At 50.9% G+C, this 22,907-nt stretch overlaps 1 protein-coding gene across 1 annotated transcript; it reads right to left on the reverse strand.

The window, feature by feature from the left end:
- Positions 1 to 5,175: 5,175 nt before the first annotated feature.
- Positions 5,176 to 22,590, reverse strand: Nfam1 (NFAT activating protein with ITAM motif 1). The gene is made up of 6 exons (XM_035439188.1): positions 22,562 to 22,590; positions 19,281 to 19,603; positions 18,065 to 18,177; positions 13,602 to 13,700; positions 6,642 to 6,728; positions 5,176 to 5,235 (listed from the first exon to the last, which is right to left on the reverse strand). The coding sequence occupies exons 2-6, from the start codon at positions 19,564 to 19,566 to the stop codon at positions 5,176 to 5,178; spliced, it is 645 nt and encodes a 214-aa protein (XP_035295079.1). The 5' UTR covers positions 19,567 to 19,603; positions 22,562 to 22,590.
- Between the last annotated feature and the right edge of the window lie 317 nt (positions 22,591 to 22,907).

Here is a 22,907-nt window from a genome sequence, read left to right on the forward strand (position 1 = left end):
GGATCCCAGTGTCCAAGCTACCAGGTACAGGCTGCTGAACAAATATAACTCCAGGACCTGCAGTGACCTGGTTTTTTTCTCACCAAGGATGTAGACCACCAGGAGGTTGGACTACTCACCTCCCCCACAACATACAGAGTGGATATACAGAGTGGGAGGAGGAAGAGAGGACAGAGGGAGAGAATATAGATATGGACCATCTCTTCAGGGCCTTTGAGTGGGCTTCCCCAGCATCAGGTCCCTTTTTTTTTTTTTTTTTTTTTTTCCCAAAACAGGGTTTCTCTGTGGCTTTGGAGCCTATCCTGGAAGTAGCTCTTGTAGTCCAGGCTGGTTTCGAACTCACAGAGATCTGCCTGCCTCTGTCCTCCAAGTGCTGGGATTAAAGGCGTGCGCTAACACCACCACCACCCCCTTTAAAGATTTATTTATTATGTATGCACTGTTCTGCCTGCAAGTCAAAAGACGGCACCAGGTCTCATTACAGATGGTTGTGAGCCATCATGTGGTTGCTGGGAATTGAACTCCGGACCTCTGGAAGAGCATCAGTTAGTGTTCTTAACCTCTGAGTCATCTCTCCAGCCCCCAAGGTCCCTTGATAACTCTTTTATTCTGTCCCTACCCATGATATTACCCCTTGGCCTGACCCATGGAGACATGCTCACATTTAGAGCCAGCCAGAGTTGCCCTATCTCTTCTGGGCTTGTCCCGTCAGCTTTTCTCATCAGTGGTAAAACATAAAAATCAGCCACCCCACCCCTCACCCTCCTACACACACCCACACACACTGACTTGCAGGTCTGTTGGTCTGTTTTCAGAATTAAATGAGATGTTGCAGATAAAAAGTCTGAAGAAAGAAAGAAACAGTACAACCTCCATGTCTGCCGGTGTCTGTTGAAACAGTAAACCTTCACTCCCGGAGCCCCAGGAATCTCTTTTTATCATTTCCCACAGAGAAGGTTCATCAGGTGTAATCCAGGTGGTGGATGGGAGGATGTTCCCTGCAATACCTTACACAGAGGTGAAAAATCGTAAACAGCTGAAGAGGCCATTGATAGGGACCTGATTAAATTAGGACCATCCGTCTGTGAGTCCTCTGCTATAATTAGAGTCTGGCAGCATCTACACACTGTCTTAGGCAGATCCCCACGTGGGGCTTTATGAGCAAAGCCAATGTAAACACCTACAGAATGACTGCACAAGCTCTTCAGAACCCTCCCACGAACAACCTCTACTTCATCCATCCAAATATGTAGATGCGATTAAAAAAAAAAAAAAAACCAGCAAGGGAGAAAGGCCTTCCCAATAGCCTGGCTGTAATCTCTAGGGAGGGGTTCAGATGGAGGTAGGGGGGTGGCAGGAGAGGGGATTTAGATGGAGGCGGGGGTGGTATGTGCATCAGAGCAAATGTCACCTTGCTGGAGTTGAAATGTTTTACCACACTCTGCGTCTGTGTCACCGGCTTGTATGCGGAGTGAAAATTCAATGGCAAGCACAGAAAGCAGCACTTAGCCAGCACTCAATCAAGGCTCGGGGGCCGTAATTATAGCCACAGTTCAAGGAGGAGCCCGCAAAGGTTCACAGAGCCTCATGTTGACGACTTCAGAGTCTCAATTCAGGGATGAAGCCCCTTCAGCAGGCAAATGACATCCCCAGGCATTTAAGAGGGACAGATCTACGCCATTCAGCTTGGCTGGGCTGAGGAAATGGCCCACCTCTCCCAGAAGAGCTGTGTGCCAAGAAAACTATTGAACTACATAAAAATCCATCCCTGAAGTCCCAGAGGCATCCTTAGGCTAGAACACGGCCTTTAAATTAGATGGAGGGGGGGGGGGAAGGCACATTTTGCCTGTAACTCAATTCCAGGTTAGTGAGAGCTAGTAGCCAAAGAACTAAAGCTGCCCCCAGCAGAGACCACCCATTAAAGTCCTGTGATACTGACTGTGAGGGACACTCTAGCCCGGCTAAGAATCACTGATAACAAGCACATGTTCCCATGGAAACTGCTGCACAGACTCCTGTGGAAATTCTTTCTGGGGGTGGAGGCACAGCTCCTGTACCCACTTCCTGGGTTTAGGTTCTAGAGGTAATATTCTTCTGCAAAGGTTGTGGAGACCTGGAGCCAACTGAGGGGCAGGCAGGGGCCATCAACTTCTAGCCCTTTACCACTCTTGGGAAAGGCTAAAGGTGGGAAGCCTTAGGCTACCAGGTGACAACACCACAAAGAGTCAGCAGTCTAGGCCAGGAGAGTGGACAGAATTCCTCCAGGCAGGGACAAGGATGAGCTTCACCAATGAGATGTCACATCAACCCTCCTTGAAGACCCAAGGCTTCCCTTCACCTTACCCATCCAGTCACCCTCTCTCTCAGCTACCCTCCCTCTGTGCCCCTTCTGGGGGTGCTGCTAGACCCAGAACCATCTCCCTGGCCCCCATCACTTACCCTTACCCACCTCCTATCCCCAGTAGCTGGAGAAGCCCCAATGCCTTCTGGGAAGGGTGCTTCCATTTTCTGAGGAGGCCTGTCTCTCTGCAGACACACCCCAGTGCCCTAGCAATTTGAATCTAGGAAACATACACTCACCAGCCCTCCGCAGGGACCAGGGACCTCCCCATCTGTCTTTACTACAACATCCTGGAGTGGTCTGGATTATTGCTGGAAACCCAGGCCCAGGCAGGCAGGGAGTGACTTAATCAAGTCTGAGTTGCTGCCAGGAGGTGGAGCTGGGTCCTAAGGGAGGTCTTGTGGCCACCCAGCCTACCTCTCCTCACCCTTGCCATTCACAGTGTGTCCCCAAGGGGTTCACATTCAGGGTCCCCTCCTCCTCCTTGTCACTGCCACTGCACCCCTCATGCTTGCATTAGCTCCTCTCTCCAGGCTCTCAGGCCTAGGGTGGGTGCTCAGTCTTTTTTGTTGACTACTAGAAGACACAAACATTCTTCCCTCACCCTCCCCAATATGGACTGTGGACCCCTTAGGTCCCATCCTGAACCCTGAACCCTGAACCTCCTTTTCCTCCTCCTCTCTTCCTGCTCCCTCCCTTCCCAGACTCTTTTCTTGATGACAGAGCCTTTGGGAACCCCTGTCCCCCACCCCAGGCCCAACTTTGCCCCAACCAGACCTCAGCCACCACACCACTCTGGCAATGTCTTTGTCCCCAGGAGGGGCAATGGGTCAGTCTTCCTGGGGATCCTAGGCCACGGTAAAGAACTGAGATTTTATTGCAAGTGAAATAGAAGCCATGGCAGGCTTTTCATGGGGAAGGGACAAAAACAGAGTAGGTTTGCCAGGTTCGCTCAGCGGCTTTATAGACAAGGGACAGTGGAGACTGCTGGGAGGCCTGGCTGCTGGATCCTGAGCAAGGACACCACATGAACTCAACCAGGCTTCCTCACTCTCCTGAAAGGGCTGAAAAAACCAGAGTCCCAGTCAGAGAATCCAGAGACTGGCCATAGAGCTCCAGAAATGGGGAACTCAGCAGCCAAGTGTTTGCTGGCTAAAGTTCCCAACCCAGCGCTGGCCTTGTCTCAGGTTGCAGGAATCAGGAGCCAGGAGACCACTCAGTGCCAGGCAGTTTCCCTTCTTCACAGACCAGAAATTAATTAAGCCAGCCTCTAGGAGCACAGACCTTCATTCAGCCTAGCAGCCCACGAGGAGCTTTGCTTGTTGTTCCCAGAGTTAGGGCCTAGGTAGAACCAGGCTTGTAGGTTGCTGGCCATCCACTGGGCCCAGAAAAGCCTGGTGCCACTATCCGAGGGCACAATGAGCTTCTGGAGGTCAGTCTTCGTCTTCCGCTCTAGCCTTTCTCTTCCATCAAGGAGGGTCTCACTTTCAAAGTAGAATGTGTTGCCTGAGGGGAGATGGTTCAGTACTGCTTGGGCCAGGCTAGGTGTCTGCACATCGACACCTCCTTGTCTCCTAGGCACTTACTGGTTTTGAAATGAGAACATCCCAGGAACTTTTGAAGCATCCTATCAAGCAGGGGTGGGGGGTATGGATTGGCCTTTCTGTTCCACAGATAAACTGTTTCACAGATAAACTGAGTCTAGGACAGCCAAAGGAGAGGCAGGCAAAGGGGAGCCCGGGACACTGAGACCTTCAGTCCCTGTCTTCCAAGGAGCTGATTTTTCTATTGCAGGGGTGCCTGGAGGGTGAAATGAGGGACCCTTTCAATGAGTTCCTGAGGGGCCAAAAGGCTGAGGGGCCACTTTTGTCCACACTGGCTCGAGCATGTCCAGCACAGAGACCTGCCCACCTACCCCAGGAGGCAGAGCACAAGGCACATAGGCAGCAGACAGCTAGGCTGGTCTCCATCTGAAGCAAGAGCAGGATGGGCCAAAAGCAAATAAATAAAGACAGAAGGAAATGGGATGAAGCTTCAGGTGGTGGGGCCACAAGGAGGGGATTTGAGGGAACTGGGTCTTAGCGTCGAATAAGGAATGGAGGCCAGGAGAACCAAGGAGAGTAGGCGCAGTGAGGTGAATGCCCACACAGGCTAAAGGGAAAACAGTTGGAGGTTCTACCCTTACCCCCCAAAAGCTGGAGTCTCCTTTCTGGCCAGCATGGATGGGACCTCCCTGCTCCTGGCCCTGGTTCACCACCACTTGCTGTATGCTAAGCCTCCATATCTGCCCTGGGCCCAACCAGCTTCCGTGCAGTTCTGTGATGCCCATTCTTCATCTCTCCTTAGCCGAACTGTTTTCCAGTTCCACCCAGTATGTGGCCACCTTGTGTCTTTGGGCTGACTGAGCAGGTAACATGGCTCAGTTGCCAGACACAGGCCTGGCAGGCATCCCACTGTGTTCTCCTAGGGGCAGGCCTGCCTGTGGACCAAGATGTAGGCTGGTACCAAGAGAGCCACATACACAGCTCTGCAGGGCATGGCAATAAGAGAAGCAGAGGCAAAGAGATGGCCAGTGAGACTGAGGAGCACTTTGTCCACAGGGCCAGGGGATGAATGGCACTCTTGATGGAGGGGACAGACTGGGCAAAAGCCCAGAGATGTGAACTATGGGCTGGCATGCAGAATGTAAGAGCAGACCAGGCCAAGGCAGGGAGAGCCATGTGCAGGTGAGGTGATGGCATGTCCAGCAGGCCCTAGTCCTGGCCCAGATCACATCTTTGGACAACAGAAGTGGTCCTAATCCAAGAAAAGGCTTGGGGCCTATCGAACTTCTCCTAGAGATTTTCATAGACGAGGTTAAATTCATTGTCTTCCTCAAACCTATTCAGTTTGTCCTGGGAGAGAGAAGGGAGGGAGGGGGAGAAAGGAAAGAGAAATATTAGGTAGGAAAAGACAAGTTTGAACCAATGTTTGTTTATTGCTTTAGTCTCATTGTGTAGCCCAGGCTGGCCTTGAATTCATTTCGATATTTCTGCTCAGCCTCCTGAGTACTGGAGTGATAGGCTTGAGTTACCACGCCTGGCTATGAATTTGTACCAATTTAGTTTTGGTTGGGGGCAGGCAGATAGCTTACTGAGTCACTTTGATAGGAAACATGACCTCTGTCCCCAAGCTCACCTCTTCTCCTGCCACACCTTTCTATAGCTGCCCTTCACCCTCCAGCCACAGCAGCCTCCCCTGGCCTCCACACAGACACCCAGTCCCTAACTACCAGAATTCACCCACCCAACAGGTGCATCTTAAGAGAACCAGGGAGCCCTCTACAGGACCTATCTCTCCACACAGGGCTACTGATATCTCCGCGTGCCTTTGGGGTCAGTAGTTTATTCCTGCCTTGGCCAGAGCCTGACCTCTCTATAGACATTGATTAAGATTTCATCAGTGATCCAGGATGGGAGTCCCTGCTTCCAGTTAGAGCCTAGTTCAAGGTTTTGAAACCTAGAGGTTCAACGAACACGTCAGCCTGGGCTGAGGGAGGCAAAGTCCCAGTTCCTGTAATCCTTGAGGCTTCTCCAATGTGCTGAGAAACCACCCACCTTGCGGCCCCCCACACACACACCAGCTTGACCACACTGCTGCTTTGCAGAGTTCACAGCTCAGGGGCTTATGTTACTCTTTTGAATTCTGGCAAAGCAGGCAGCTCAGGTCAATATTACTCATCCACTTTACAGATGAGCACACTGAGGTTTAAGAGAGAAAGTGTAGTGAACCCAATGCCCTATTATAATAACAGTCTTGAGCAGGCCAGCCAGCTCCCTGGCACCAATACACATCCAACTCAGACTATATCAGCACATACCTGGGGCCATCTGGAAGCCTTATGCTCTTACTTGATTGGCCAGTGTAGATACTGCACAGTGCTCACCAGTGGTAGTTATAATCACCACACTGTGTGAATTCACATTGGGTCCTGGGTTGCCCTCTCAGCACAGTGAGCTATCCTCAAAGAAAGTCTGGGAGGTGAGGATTACTCTGGTTCCTCTGATTACAGACCAGGAGACTGAAGCACACAGAGATAAGCCCCTTCTCCAAGTACCTCCTCTCAAGCTGCAGGGCTGCTGAGGGATCAACCAAGTTTAAAGCTACCAGTCCTCCTAGCCACTAGGCCAGCTTGTGGGGAGAGGGCATTCAACTGCAGGTGGCCCAGTTCTGTGGTCTATTAAATCCACATGGCACAGACGAGGGAAGGGTCAGAAAGGAGAGAAGGGAGTAGGCTCCATGTCCCCAGGCCCGGGCATACCTTGGAGGGAAGACTTTGGCTGGAGACAGAGCTGGCAGTCTCTGCCTCGATGCAGGCATAGACCTCTGTCTCTCGACGCTGCAGGTCCTACAGGAAAGAGGGCACCAGCATCAGTGGCAAGTGCATAGAAGCGCAGTCCCTGGGTTCCTGGATCAATCCTTCCTGCCTGTTGTTAACCTGATGTGCTGTGGGGAGCCCAGGGAAGGGCAGACTTCTGGGCTGTCCCCATTAAAACTGCCAGTCTCTGAGCCACCTGGGTCCCTACCCTGATTATGCAGGGTCATCCCTGTCTATAACTCACCACTTTCCCCTAGGACCACCAGGAAGGCCCAGCACTAGACTCTGTCCAGATTTCCACCTGGCTGGTGGAAAGACACACTGTCTCCCACCTTCCCTGACAGTCCTCAAGTCCTCGAGGCCTCAGCAGCTACAAGTCCCCTGCATGACTCCCAGAACCCCTGCTAGCTTCTGCCTTCATTCCCTGGTTGAGAGACTGCCCGTTAGGGAATCCCATCCACCCATCCACCTTCTAGGTCTCTTCTTACTCACTATCCATCCTGGACTCCCAGAGGACCCAGGCACCCAGTGGGGTTACTCCTCATCCATCAATCCTTATGCTTTGCTGGAGGATTCCAGAATCCAACTCCAGAGCCCAATGTACACCTCTCTCTCCCCAGCCTATCATTATCCCCTCAGCCACCTTTTTCTGGCCATCTAGGCCAGAGTCATTTGTCAAATATGTACCTTTGGAAACGCATGCTCCCACTCTCCCCTCTGACCATAGCCCTGCATATCCATGACTCCTCCAGAGAACTTCCGTGGAGCTGGGAAGCTGGGACCCAATCTCTGTAGCTCTCTTAGATCTAATCCAAGGCATATCCATATCCTTCAGTATACTGGGAACCTCTTGGGGGCCAGGGACCATGCCTGCTGTCTGTGGGCTCCTGACTCTGTAGCTGGACTTGGCACATGAGACTGCCACTGCATGAGGCCCTTACTAGGTGTGTGGGACTAGTCCACTCTGAAGAGTCTTTAGCAGTCAGACTACAGATTTCAAGATGGTCAGGAGAATCAGGCTTTGAAGTCAGACAAGACCAGGGTCAATTATTGCCTCTGGTGTCTGCTGCCACAGGCAGCTTCTTTGTTACTCTGTGCCTCAGTTACCTCATCTATAAAATGGAAACTATCATATCTGTCCTACAGGCCTAACATGTGAATAAATATGAGGTGGCACATAAAGAGCCTTGCACAAAGTCAGGCAAACAGTAGGTGCGTAATATGCAGTTGTTTGATGATCATCTGGGAAGGCATAACATTCCCCTTCTCTACCACCCCAGCTGGGGTGTTTCAGAGCACTAAAACAGAGCTTGCAAAAGCTCAAGCAAGAGGCCTTCCCTTCCCCAGTGTACTTGTCATATGGATGCCGGCTTGTTGCCAAGGAGGCGGTTTCCCTGGCAACAGTCAAGCAGGGGTTGGTGAGGCAGGCTGGAGAGACAGGTGGTGCTCAGAGGCAGGAGGAGGGTGGGGAGGTGGGAGGGGAGAAGGGAAGAAAGTGCCCAAAGGTAGCCACGCATGAAAACCTCTGTAATAAACCGTTTGGCGCTTGGGAAACCCTAACTTCAAGGGCATCAGACACAGGGGTGGTGAAGCTGTCCTGAGGATTGTTCATAATGTCTCTGAGCCAGACAGAGGGTGGGGCCTGGGAGAAGATTTTTCCAACCTGCCTCATTTCACAGGGAAGCGAACTTCCAAGGCCTGTTCTGACCCCTGTGGGTCTCTGTGCCTGACCAGAGAACTGGCCTCCTCCCAGTGCACAGGATAGGACATGTTGCCCAATCACACTGTGACCCCTTGGACCCTTTTCAGACCTGACAGACCCAGGGACCACAGGTGGTTCCCCCTCTCTCATGTCTCCACTCTTTTGAACTGCCATAGCAGGTGCAAATCCAGAGAAGCCAGGGACTATTAGAACCAGGGAAGGGCACCCTGTTTCTGGCTGCAAAAGGCAAGGATGGCCATCAACCTAGCTGCTGCAGAGTGGAGCCTTTGACAGTCCTGACCTGCTGGCTATATTTGCATTCAGGGTATGACCTGCTGTTCAGGCTGTGAAATGCAGGGTAGAGCCTTGTCAGCAGGACACTTCTGATCTTCACATCCAGCCCTGTCTTCCTGGCCTTCCTCAGCAATGAGCAGCAGGGCTCATGGGGAGGCTTCCTCCCTCAACTCTGCACAGCAAAGGCTATACTGGATGAGACTGGGCTCTGCCAGATTGTCTCCAGGCTAGGCTCTGCGGTGGTCGGTGGTCGCTTGCCTGACTCAGGTCCTATAGGCTCTTTTGCTTCCTGCTGCCCAGTGGGCAGTTACAAATACTCATTAGCCTGGTAAAAGAATTAAGGTCAGCCTCTAGGCTGGTTTAGGGCAGTGTAAAGCAAGCAATCTGGGCCCGAACCTCCTCTGAGAGTACTGGACACTGAGGTCATGGGCTAGCTCTGAGAATACAGTTTAGAAATCAGCAGTACTGCCGGGCACCCAGCTCTGGGCCGGGTGTCACCAATCCACTCCTGGGAAAGATCTTCCAATACTGAATCTGAGTGTTAGAAAAGTCACTTCCCAGAGCTGGAGAGATGGCTCAGCAGTTAAGAGCACTAACTGCTCTTCCAGAGGACCTGGGTTCAATTCCCAGCACCCACATAGCAGCTCACAAATGTCTGTAACCCTAGTTCCAGGGAATCTGGCACCCCCACAGAGACATATATGCAGGCAAAACACCAATGCACATAAAAATAAATAAATCTTTTTTTTTAATAACCTCAGAGAGGACAAGAGTGAAGCACTGGAGGGGACACTGGGCCAGGCAGAGGCAGAGAGCAGAGGTGAGGGGGTCTTCAAAGGCTGCTGACATCCCATTAGCTATAGTCATCCTCTCTACCCTGCATCAGGTCTCATGATGTAAGATGCTCTGGGAGGTCAGAGCAGACTTCAGGACACCATCCCTGAGCTTGTGCAGAATGAGGAGGGGGCTTGAGGGCTACTGTGACCATCTAAGGAAGAGCTGGGCATGAAGACTTTGGAGAGACATAGAGAGGAGCCAGGGGAGGCTGGTGTGTATATTATATTATTTTAATAAAGGCCATCTGAGGACAAAGTTGGTATAGAACTTTGGGCTCTGAACTTGACCTAGGGTGGGATGGCAACTTCTGAAGGATTCTGGTGGTCTCAAGAATTGCTTCTGGGGCTGGGCGTTGGTGGCGCACACCTTTAATCCCAACACTCGGGAGGCAGAGGCAGGCAGATCTCTGTGAGTTCGAGGCCAGCCTGGTCCCCAGAGCGAGTGCCAGGATAGACTCCAAAGCTACACAGAGAAACCCTGTCTAGAAAAACCAAAAAAAAAAAAAAGAATGAAAGAAAAAAGAATTGCTTCTGTAGGCATAGTCATGTACACTTTTAATGCTAGCACTTGGGAGGCAGAGGCAAATAAATCTCTGTGAATTCAAGATTGACCTATTCTACATAGTAAGGTCCAGGCCAGCAAGTGAGACTGTCTCAAAAAAAAAAAAAATTAAAAATTAAAAAAAAAAAAAAAAAAAAAAACTGCTTCACTACCTCCACCTGCAGGAATAGGAAGGGCTGGCCTGAGCGACTGAGAACAGCCAGCATTTCCCAGGATGAGGGTGTTAGGAGGAGGCACTCACAAGGTCTGGAGATTGGAGTTTGGCTGGGAATTACAAATGAGAAATCTCAGTAGAGCTGGGTCCGAGGCTCAGAGATGTATGAGACATAAGCTGGGGCTGGTCCAGGCAGGGAGGCTGTTCAGAATCCTTCCCAATGAGATCACTCAGGGGTGGGGAATGATAAAAGAAGACGGGGTCTCAGGGCTGAACCCCAGTGTCTGCACCAATGTTTGGAGATTAGGGTTCCATATAGTTCCCGAGGAGGAATCAGTAAGAGGGGGCTGAAGGGGTGTGGCGGTGAATCAGGGAAGGATCAAGAAAGAAGGAAATGTTCTAGAATCAAGGAGGAGGGAGCACTCAGCTCTCTCGAAGCTGCTGAGTCATCAAGGGACCGGAGGACCCAAAACTGCCTGCCACCACAGTGACTGCTGAGGAGAGCTCTAGTGAAGGGTAGCAGCAGAACTAGCCAGCCAGAAAGGAGCTAAAAGGGCTGGGAGAAGCCCTTGCCACACAAGGGCCTGAGTTCAAATCTCTAGAATCCATATGAAACCATGTGCAAGTAGTGCGTGTCTGTTATTCCGGCTCTCCAGCAGTAAGATGAGAGGCAGAGACCGGAGAAACCCTGGACAATCACAGGCCAGCTAGCCTGGAGTATGCAGCAGCGAACACAAAGAGACCCGGTCTCAACTAAGGCAGAAGGCGAGGACCAACGCCCCAGGTTGTCCTCTGACCTCCACACACATGCTAGACAAATTTGTTTGTTTGTTTTGTTTTTCGAGACAGGGTTTCTCTGTAGCTATGGAGGCTGTCCTGGAACTCACTCTGTAGACCAGGCTGACCTTGAACAAAGATCTGCCTGCCTCTGCCTACTGAGTACTGGGATTAAAGGCCTGCACCACCACCACCCAGTTATTGGTACTTCAAGACATTTAAATCCACACTCACATATACAGATACTATGTACACACATGCATACACAGATTTTTTTTTTTAAATGTCAAATAAAAAAAATCCAGAAAAGGCACCCTGGGCATTCTGTCATCTATGGAGAAGGGAGGGCAGCTGGAGGGGACACAGTTCAAGCAGAGGAATTTAAGACAGAAGGAATTATAGTGTTCTGGGAGCTGCAAAGGCAATGCAGGTTGACTAACCCTGCATTAATCATCACAGGACCAGGACTCAGAAGGTTTAAGTAGTAGAATTAGTAAGTTCCAGACCAGCCTGGGCTAACACAACGAGGCCCTGTCTAAAGCAATACAAGCACAAGGCTTTGCTTCCATCAGGCTGGCCCATCTAAAAACTCCAATAGGTCAGGTTTCTAAATACAAGCTGGGGTGGTACAGTCTTCTTGGTAACTTCTGAGTGCTTTTCCATATGAAAGAAAGCAAAGCTGACACAATTAAAAGGGGAAATTTGTAAACCCACCATCACATTGGCAGATACTTAACAACTGATAAGACAGACAAAGAAAATCAATAGGGATCAATAAAGATATGGGATATTTTAGCAATGTGATCAGCAAATGTGCTGTCATCCACATATATAGAACATTCTATATTGTCGTGAACATTGTCGTGAATGAAGTACAGCTGTTTCCCAAGTGTGTGCAGAGCACTAGGTGAGACATAAAGCAAGACTCAGTGAAGTTCAAAGTATAAAAGTCAGAATATATGTACATACAAATAATAGATTTAGTCAGAGATAAAGAACATTATAGTCAGACAGTGGTGGCACATGGCTTTAATCCCTGCAGTCAGGAGGCAGAGGTAGGTGGATCTTTGTGAGTTTGAAGCCAGCCTGATCAAAATGGGTTCAATCCCAGCACCCACATGGCAGCTCACAACTGTCTGTATTTTCAGTTCTAGGGGGATCTGATGGCCTCTTCTGGCTTCCTTGGACACCAAACACACCAAGTGGTGCTCAGACAAACATGTAGGCAAAAGACACATAGATATATTAAAACCAAATAAATCTTTTTTTAAAAAAAGTCTGTGAAACTCTAAGTTTTTAAAAGTACAGTTGGACAATGAAACTCAAGCTTGTAATTCCAGCACCCTGGAGGTGGAGGAAAGAGGATTAAGAATTCAAAGTTAGCCTGGGCTATGGGTATAAAAACAAAACCTCAAAATAAAAGCAGTCTAAGGGCTGAGGCTACTGCTCAGCGGTATAGCACTTACCTCTTGCCTAATATGTACAAGATCCTGGGTTTCATTCCCAGAAGAGAGAGAAAGAGAGCAAAAGAGAGTGGGGAGGGAGGGTGAGGGAGAGATTGATTGGGAGAAAGAGAGATTGATTTTCACATAGCAGCTGACACCATAATCTCTCATAGTGTTGAGTTGCTGGGAAGGAAGAGGGAATTTGGGGGAATCTGGGGTGGCATACGCTGCAACAGCTGGTGGAAAGTCCCTGGAGAGGAGAAACTGAGGATCCTTTGAGAACTGTCCTGCTCTTAGAACTGTCAACGCTGCTGCGCCCTCGGGAACATTCCTTGGCCTCATTGCCACCTCCCCCACCCTCAACAAACGAAGCCTAATTCGGATCATGCTCTGTGTGGGGTTTTATGGCCAGGTCTCATGTGTGCATCAACTAGGTTCTTAGGGACAGGAAGAGTAGCAAACACCTTCAAAATATGTCCTTGGCTACCCAACCAGCCAGCTGTGGAGTCAGCAGCAGCACCTGGTGGCTCTGACTGACACTGGTGGTAAATTTTTTACATTCTCTACACTACTCACAGAGAGCAACACAACTCACAGGGAGAGTCCCTTGTCCACACTGCCAGGAGGGCCCAGCCTCCTCAGGCCCTTCCCTTGTAACTGTGAAAACTGGAGTTGGTGATGGGGGGATGCTCGTGACACATTGAGTGCCATGTGGAGTCTTGCTCTGACTGACGGGGATAAATGAGGAAGGTAGCAAGTGAACAAGCAAACACCCTTGGTGTGCCGGGGGTGTGGGGTGGCACCTGGCCCTTTCCTCTTTTTGTGACTTTGGCTGTTGCTCTTTCGGTGTCATTCGTGCAATAGAAATAGGAAGAAGTTTGCAAGCTGGGTCAGGGGATAATTTGGTCAGCTGAAGGAAGTTTCTTCATCCTTGCCAACTTTTGCTCTCACTGCCTCATGTTCTACACATGCCCTCTCCTTTCATCTTTGTAGAAATATCAAATTTGTAGAACTACTGTAACCATTTTATAGATTAGAATATCGAGGCACAGAAATACGCCCCACCACCACCACACACACACACACACAGAGCTAGTAAAGCCTAAGAGAGGGGGAAGGGCCCTGGGACTCACTGTGTAGATGGATTCTGCTGGAGGCTTGTTGGTTCTGCTGGTGGATTTGGGACCAAGGCATGTCCTGGTGATGTGCTTGCCCAGAACTGACATCTGTTTCTGTGGGGAGAAGGAAGTCAGGGCTGTGGAAGCTGAGGAGAAGTAGCTCTCCCATCTCCCTCCCCTTACAGACCCCGGGGCTGGGGGGCGGGGGGTGTTGGATATTGCTGATTGTCATGGGGCCACACAAAAATTAATCACTCAACACTTCCCACTCACCCTCTCTAGGGAGAGGTGCCTGAAGCTAAAGGAAATGCAGAGACCCACATGAGGCATTGTCATAAGCAGAATGTCTGACTCTGGGGAGACAGGGCCTGGACTTGGAAGCCAAATTGTGGGTGGGCCCCATGTGGATGCCAGCCAACCCCTCACTGACTGTGGCCTGAAGGAAGATGTTTTCTCTCTAGCTTCAATGTCTTCGGCAATAGCAGCCCTTGGCAAGATGATTCCAAGGATTCAAAGAGGGGACATAAGTGAGGTGCTTGGTGGCACTTGGTGGCACTCAGTCAACCACCCTGCATTTGCTGAACACCTCGGCGGGACAATGTGAAAAGGTGGACACATTCCTGCCCTCCTGAACTTAAAGTTTGTGGGAGAGATAGGCAATACATAGCAGCTTTACCGCAGCATAGCTTCCTGTGCATGGGGACCAATGACTCAGGAAGGGGATACGAGGGGCAAACATGAGGACTGGAGTGTGTTCAGCATGAACAGAGGCTAGGGCTCCAGGCAGATCCAGGCAGAAGCACAGCAGGCAGGCGTGTACCAGACCTGCAGGCCTGAGGACCTTATGGAGAGGTCAGCCTGAGGTTAACTACCCTGATGGGCAGGATGACAGGCAGGGCAGTGAGGATGGCAGGAAGCATCAAGGGCTCCAGGTGGGGTGCCAAGACCAAGCCAGCTTTGGAAAACTCCCGAAGGCTAAAGCAAATGGCAAGTGGAATTGGAGAACACTGGGTCACCCTCCTGGAAAAGCACAGGGCCCGGGTGACAGTCAGAGGGAGGTGGCTTGAACGCCCCCCTCATCACAGGCACCACACTGCCAACAGTGGAGCAACAACGGCCTCATCTCAGGGCAGGAGCTAATTAAAAACCCTGGCCACCTGCCAATCCCCAGCCCATTTACTCCCGGATTAGTACTCAAGAGCTACTTAACTCGCAGGCAGAAGCCAGCGCCGCCCCAGTCTCACCATCATACAACTGAACATGGAGCCAGGCGGGGAGACATGACCTGTTGCTTGTGCTCCTCAACTAACCTGCAGACAAGTTAGTCTCGGGTCATCTCTGCTCTGCACATGAGGAAGTAAAGTCTCAGAGAGGGCAGGGAGTTGTGAGATCTCACATCCAGTAAGTGACAGGGGCAGGATTGGAACCTATGTTTGAGTTTGCTAAGATGCCAACCCAATGCTGCCTAGAGTGTTGGCATCTGTTTGTGAGCATTTGTAGGCCTCATATAGACAGGTGCTGCCCGCCATCTGTGTGAGGTTTATAATTCAGAAAGACCCTGTCCTTTTACTTCATTCTCTCAATGGCCTAAGGAAGTGGGCATGGACTCACCATCTCACATAGAGGGAAAGTGAGGCCTGTAATGATAGTAAATGGCTGTTCAGAGAGGAAATACAGATATGGCACCTCCCTGCACTGTCTATTCCTAGAAACACTGCCACAGTTAGACCCCGGGGACACTCGGGGCACATTGGTACCTCTGCCTTGTCAAGACGGCTGGGGTCACAGCCCCTCCCCTTCTGAGCCTGCTTATCCAAATGCTACCAGAGCTGAAGGACAGGAGCTCCCAGGCAGTAGCTACCTGGATAAGATCTTTGGCCCCAAGGCTGGATAACACAGGTCTTGGGCAACGGTGCCAGCCCTCTTCAGTGTTGGGCCTGACTGGGCACCGGAGATCCTGTGGCCTTTTGTGCTTGCCACTGAGAGCTCAGGGAGGTGAGTTACACTATTGGCCTCAGGAAAAAGCTCAAGTCCACAGGAGGTTACAGATTGCTAGAGAGTTGTGCAGAGGAAGAGAGAGGAGGGGGGAGGAGGGGGGGGAGGGGAAGAGGAGAAGAGGAAAAAGAAAGATGGCAGGGAAGAGAAAGAAAGGGGAAATGGGCAATGACAAGGCCATCGAATACTAAATGATACCAGTGCCTTTACTGGGAGGTGTGTCGAGAACAGTGGAAGCCACGGGAGTTGGAAGTGGTCAGATTTGCTCTCATCCACCTCCATGTGTGGCCTCAGATGCAGGTGCAAGGTGGATTGAAGTTTGGGAGTTATGGGGAGGAAGTCAGGCTCTTCTAACCCTATCCAGCCAGACAGGAGGCCTGGGCTGAGGCAGGAATCCTGTGGGGACAGAGGGAGCACCCTGGAAAACTTGGTTGGGTTATGTTTTGCTATGGAGGGTGTAGATGCTCTGTGCCTTGGAGCAAGCTCTGTCTACTCAGGACCCTGACCCAAGCAGCCAGAGCTTGTCCTTTTAGGTTGTGACTATTAGATGAGTAAGCCAGCCAGCGTGGCTTCTCCCATAACACCTAACTCTCTGTTGCCCGTGTTGTTTCCTCTCCCCAGTAGGCTGCAGTGAGAGTCAGCAGGCCTGAGCTCAGACCCAGAAGCTGCCCAAGAAACCTGTTACACCTCAGTTTCCCCAACTTTGAAATGGGAGCAATAATGTCTCCTTGCCTTCTTTGTGCCCTAGACCACACCTACTCATTTTTCAGGAGTCAGCATCCACATAGTCCATAATTCCTTCTATGAGAACCTACTATGTGCCAGGCTCTGGCAGGCACCAGGGATATCAGAGTCCCTGTCCTGTATGGGGCTTCACTCAGACAGGGAAACAACAGAAATGCAGAAGCCAGGGGTCAGATAGTAGAGAGAGGGGTGGTGAGCAAGGCACCAGAAGAGAGTAGTGGAGCCTAGCCAGGGCCAGGGAGAAGGGACCAGACCCTGGGCAGGCTGAGGGACTGGATGTAGGAGTGAGTAGACAAGCCACACACAGCTCCAGGGTTTAATCGTGAGCCCCTAGTTCCTGAAGAGTGTTCTTTTGGTGATGTGGGGTGGAGATGTCCTATGCCCCATACATATGACTCACCGTGTTCACCATACCGAGGTCTGGAGCTTGGGGAGGGACCTGGTAACTCATCAATGGATGAAAACAAAGCTCCAGGACACCTCAGTCACCCAGGTGCACAGAAGGGCTTTGAGAAAGGTGCCCAGGTCTTCCAGGGCTGTCCACACATACACACACACACACACACACACACACACACACACACACACACACACACTCCAGCCAGGTGTAGTCATCACACCTGCTCCCATGGTGGAGTCATGGTGACCATCATCTTCTCAGGAGAGTGGCTGTCCCGGTGCCCTGGTGTTCAAAGTAACTCAGGTTTTCTTTGGTGCCTCCCATCCCCACTCTCCTGTCCACAGCCAGGACTCTTGGAATTGTTCCCACTTGAAATCTCCACTGGGGAGACCTCACTTGAGGCAGGGAGGAATTGACTACCCTGCCCAAACCCACAGAGCTGGTAAGTGGTGGAGTTGGAGTACAAACATAGCCCTGAGTTGTGTTCCCAAGCCCCTTCTCAGGCCCCCACTGACAACTGCGCAGGCTATCTTGAGATTTTAGTCTTGTGTTCCCTCTGGAACAATCTCTTATACGTTCTGGTGCATAGTAGGTACTCAGCTAAGATCCACTTAAGAAATTAATCCTTGTATTTACTAATAACTATGGGAGGACTCTACAAATTATAATCCCTTCAGCAGACATTTACTGAGGCAGAGTACCTACTAAGTGCAGAGTCCTATGCCACAGGCGAGGCAGGGAACAGGCAGGGAGCAAAAGACCACTGTAAGAAGGTAAGAATGAGGGGTGCCCCAGTGGGGAGTCAGCTCTCCCAGGTAGTCACCAGGAACAGGAAACAGGCAGGACAAAAGCTGGGGCAAACTGCCCCCTTCACCTACACTCTAGCCCTTACTCGTCATGGCCTTACTATATGACCATGGCATATTACAACTTCTCCGAGCCTCGTTCTCTGGGGCTATAAGATGGGAAGAAATGTCCGCACAGAGCTATGAGAGGGAGCACATGAGGTGTGGGTGGACTAGGCACTTAGCATCTTTTAGGCTCCTATTTCCTTGTACATGGTTGGCTGTGATGGGGAGGGGACTCTGTCTGGGACCATCACGGGACCCTGCATCTTCTGCCTTAAAGGGATGAATAACCTGGGAAAATCTAAAGAGACCCTATTTCTTTCAATTGGGTCAAAGTGGGCCTGTGGGCTTGTGGAGTATCCTCCTTAGGGTCTAGGATGCCCTATGGGACAGGGCCAGTCCCTCTGGTCCCAGAAGCCTCCCCATGTCCATGGTGTAGATGGAGGGTACAAGATTCAGCTTGATGTGTTATGTGTCCACTTGGTCCTCACCTTCTTCCAAAGCAGTAAAGCTGTGCCCAGCACACTCAGGATACACAGCAAACCAGTAAAGCCAAACAGTAGGTCCTCCTGGAGCTTGAATGAAGGTGGCTGGTATGCTCTGTCTGGGTGGGAGGAAGGAGAGCAGGGAGCAGAGAGTAAGTTTCCCAGGAGAAATCAAGGCCTACCTGGCCCACCCACCCTTAACCCCAAAGCCTCATGTTGCCCTTTACCCATTTCTAACTCTACAACTTGTGACCTTGTCAGGGACCCCTGAGACCCTTCAGGGCCTTGGCTATGTTCCTGTGTATGTTGACTGCTACACACTCTAGGAATGGACCAAGTTATGAGCTCCTTTAGTGGCCCTGACTCAGTGAGCTGACACCACTGAGGGCTACTTAGGGGATCCTGGTGAATCATATCATCTTTGGGGGCCTCTTTCTCTGTATCTGAAATCATAGCAATATGAGTGTGTGTTGTGAGGGTTGAGGGACACAGGCTTACACTGGGACTGACAAGGACATCACAGCATGGGTAGACAAGGGCATACTTGCCCTCATCATGAGCCCTCCCTCCACCCTCCTTCCCTGCCTCCATCTGGCTGGCAGAAACTTACATAGGACGACCCACTTCTGGGCCCATAATAATTACATAGCAAGTGCCCAGGCAGCCACCCTCATAGGCCATCCTGTGAAAGAAACATCACTAGAATCTTTGATGGGCAGGGTACTGCCATAAAGGTCAGGCCCAAGGTCACATCTAGGCAAGCAGTAAGACAGGAAGTCCCCATCCCCTTCCAGTGAGACTCACAGAAGTGCATAGAGAAAGAACCAGGACTTTGACCACGGCTTGCTCTTAACTTTGAGGGGTCTCACACTATTGAGAATGATAACTGGGGATTATTTCCAGAATGATGTAAAGCAAATGCTCACTCAAGCAAGATGTCTACAAGTCCCTGTGTGCACACGCCTAACCCCACACTGCTCTACACTGATAATGGGATTCTGGCACCAATGGGCTAAGTGACCTCTCTCAAGTCACTTGTCCAAGGTGGCTAGAGACAGATCCCTTCTCTTTTCAACATAAAGGTGGGTGCCTGGCACACCTGCAGGGCAGGGGTTTCATGGTGTGTGTGGGGGCTTCTACTCTGTTTACAAAGCTGAAAGAGAAACTGTTGGGTGGCCCCTGCAGTTCATTCTCCCTGGAAGGACCCGGGATGAGGCCTTACCTCTGACCAGAATGAAGGTGCCACTGCCCTGCACTGAGATGGGCTCTTGGACTAAGCAATAGTAAGTGCCTGTGGCTGATGCATTTGGCAGACTGAGTTTAACCACACAATCCAGGGTGTGGTTCTCTGCACCAGGACTGTGTTGGCAGTAAATTGGCTTCTTTAAGCTTCTCTTGCCATGGAGATCTTCATGAAAGAGGCTAACAGTGAAGTCCTTGAATTCTGGCATGTCCTGATGGTTGATTCTGCAGCTAAAGGTGACAGCTGTGTTGGCCAGAGAGACCATGATGGGGAGACCGGTGTCGGTCACTGATATCCCTCCTGTGGGGGGAACAACAGGGTAAAGTGACAGCTCACTGGTAGTTTCCTCACCCCACATGTGCCTCCTGTGTGTTGGCTGCACAGGGCGATCCCCACAGAGACTCCATTTCTCCAACATATGGAGGCCAGGCAAGAGCTTTGATGGAGTAAGACTGAGAGTTGGAAGGTAAAGCACTCTGTCAGATTCTTCAACAGGTTGTATGTGAGGGTGGGTAGAGACACACCTAGGGCTGAGGAGACCTCAGAGATTGTGCTTTTAACCCCTGTCCTTCCCACAGTACAAAAAGCACCCACATTTGTTACCCATACAGACCTAAGGAGCCAAATGCTAGTGAATAAATGAAGGAAGGGGGAGTGCAGGACTTCCTGGCCCGGGTCAGAGAGCGCAGGTCTTCCTGCCAGCAGGCAGAGATGGGTCATTCCGGGAATCAGAGCTAGGAGAACTTTGTTAAATTCTCCATGTGGTATTACAAACCATTCCACAGGGAGCAATCCTCCAAAGACGCAGACCTCCTCACAACGTGGCCACTTGGGTCCAATGCCCATCACAAGGCCAGTTCTGTTGGAGCCACCCTCCTACCACCACACTCATCAGAGAACAGTCTAAATACCCTGAAAGCAGCAGCCCAGGCTGGCTGGGCCTCCTACAAGCTTCTGAGATGCTGTTCAGATTTGGAGCAGGGTCAGCAGCCACCACCCCCGACTTTGGCAACACAGGGCTCTCAGCTTCAATATTCCATGCCTCCGGGGCCCTTCCTCTCCAGCAGCTGAGCAGCAGACAGTTTTTAAATTGAGGTCGGCAGCAAGCAGCCAAGAACACGCAGGCCGCCTTGTTAATCGGGAGAAGATCGTGCGTTTTTAGACGCTTAGAAACTCTCAAGATTTATTTTGCCAAGGAAAGTGAGCTGTGGGCCTCCTGCCTGTGGGCTGGCACAAAGCCAGGAGGGTCTCTTCTGGCCTCTTCAGCTTTCCCCTGAGGAAGGGCCCTCAGGGAATGCTGGGCCTTCTGGAAGATTCCAAGGCAGGGATGGAGATGACCCTCCAGTGAATCCTTACATCTTTGAACAGGTTAGTATTTTAAATTTGCTGTTGAGCCTCTAAGAGACACTCCACCCCCTAGAGAACAGGGGGCATTGATAGTGCCATGTTCACTGTCAGAGAGGGACAACGGTCACTTTGGGGGTTTTAACTAAGCTGGTGCCCAGGCCTCTTCCCTGACCCAGGCTTCCCTCAGGCTGGCATTACCCTCTTGTTCTCTGGCCTCTGTTGCGGAGCAGCTGTGGCTTGACTATACTATACACACAATATAATACCAGCAGAGCAATACTGTGGCTTTGTCATCATTAAAGAAGCCTTGATTCAGCCAGGTGGTGGCGCATGCCTTTAGTCCTAGCACTGTGGAGGCAGAGGCAGGTGGATCTCTGTGAGTTCAAGGCCATCCTGGTCTACAGAGTGAATTCCAGGACAGGCTCTAAAGCTACAGAGAATCCCTGTCTCGAAAAACCAAAAAGGAAGAGGAAGCCTTGACTCAGGGTAGAGGTGGTCTGAGATCCCGTGTGTCTGGGTTGAGGAGGCAGGGCGTTATCTCCGGAGGCTGCAGACAGGCTGGCTGGAGAGTACATGAAGCTAGAGCATAGAGTGAACTACAAATGACTGAGACTCTGCCCCTCAGCCACCTGTTGTCACACAGCCCCTCTGCCACACACCGCTGCCTGTCCTTCCATCTGCAGCTGCTCTGCCAGCAGACCCCTGTACCTACAGATACCCTCTCTGTGGCCTATCTGTGCCCCCTCCTCCTGTGCTGCTTACCTGGAGAGTTCTCTGTCCAGAGCCCCTTTACCAGTGTTCCCTTCCTATGACCAACTCCTGAGGTCCCAGTCTCCGTTCCTCAGAGGCCCCCAGTACCTGATCCTCCTGTTGGGCTCTCACTGTGTCCCTGTCAGGCTGCCAGGGTAGCAGAACCTGGCTGGCTTCCCCAGGGTTCCAAAGTGAAGGATGGAGGTTGCAGAAGAGACCTAGAAAGGGGTCACCTCGCCTTCCCTGGGACCTTTTGTTACGAGGTCACTCTAAGACTAGGAGAGTAGACATGCTGTCAGCATGATGAAGCCACTCTTCCATTTTTCCTGACAGGAAGATATCCATCCAATTGTCTTACCCCCCCACCCCCACCCCCCAGCACTATTTTAGAAAATGATGGAATCTGCTAGAGCAATTAAGTCGATCTTTACAGTTCTGGAGATATCTATAAAAATAGATGTCTATTGTTCAACAGCCTATGGGATTTGCTGTTTTAAGGTTAAAGGGTTAGGATCATGAGAATTTAGGGCCTGGATCTGGCCAGCCATAGTACACAGAGATTTTGGAATGAGAACGTTGGGCCTTAATGAAAGTGTCTAATGGGGTGGGGGTGGGGCGGAACACAGCTCCTTCCATGTCATTTAAGCAATGGCAACTAGCCTGGAGACAGCCAAGAGCCAGGAGGAATCTCAATCTGTACACTGCAGCCAGGGTGTCTGACCTGGGGATAGAGGTCTGTCACAGTCCCTCCATTGTGGGGTATCAGCATCCCACAGCCTGGATATCTAGCCCCTTGCCCCACTCCATTTGCCAGTGAGAAGCAGACCCCATTTAAGGTCCAGAGCTGCAGATGAGCTCACAGAAATTGTAAGTCCATGAAACCTTCTCTAGCGCGCGCGCGCACACACACACACACACACACACACACACACACACACACACTGCCAGGCCTGTCAGCAACCTCTGTGTGATGATAAAGGCTTACTAAGCAGAGATGCCTGGGGTGGGAGGAAGGGAGGGTGGGAGGAAGGGAGTACTCAGTCTCTCTAGGTAGGTCAGGAGGTGCCTGGGAGTTGAAGACTTCCTTGACTTGGAGTGGGTATCCAGAAATAGAAGAACATGAATAGAAAATCTAACCTAGCCAGGTATGACATAGGCTAAATGCCAGTCTAATACTGTGAGGCAGTTATAGTAACCCCACTCCACAGATGCAAACAGAAAAACATAACAGAGGCCAGAAAGATGGTTCAGTATGGAGCTGGAGAGATGACTCAGCAGTTAAGAGTGCTGAGGACCCAGGTTCAATTCCCAGCACTCACATGGCAGCTTACAACATGGCAGTTACAACAGTCTGTACCTCTAGTCATGGGGGATCTAATGCCCACTTCTAGTCTCTGTATGCAAGAGGTCCATAGACACATTCAGGCAAACACTCACAAACATACAATAAAAAATAAGATCTCTCCAGGCAGGGTGGTGTACGTCTTTAATCCCAGCACTCAGAAGGCA

Source organism: Cricetulus griseus, chromosome 2 (genome assembly GCF_003668045.3).
Source record: "Cricetulus griseus strain 17A/GY chromosome 2, alternate assembly CriGri-PICRH-1.0, whole genome shotgun sequence".
Taxonomy (NCBI): domain Eukaryota; kingdom Metazoa; phylum Chordata; class Mammalia; order Rodentia; family Cricetidae; genus Cricetulus; species Cricetulus griseus.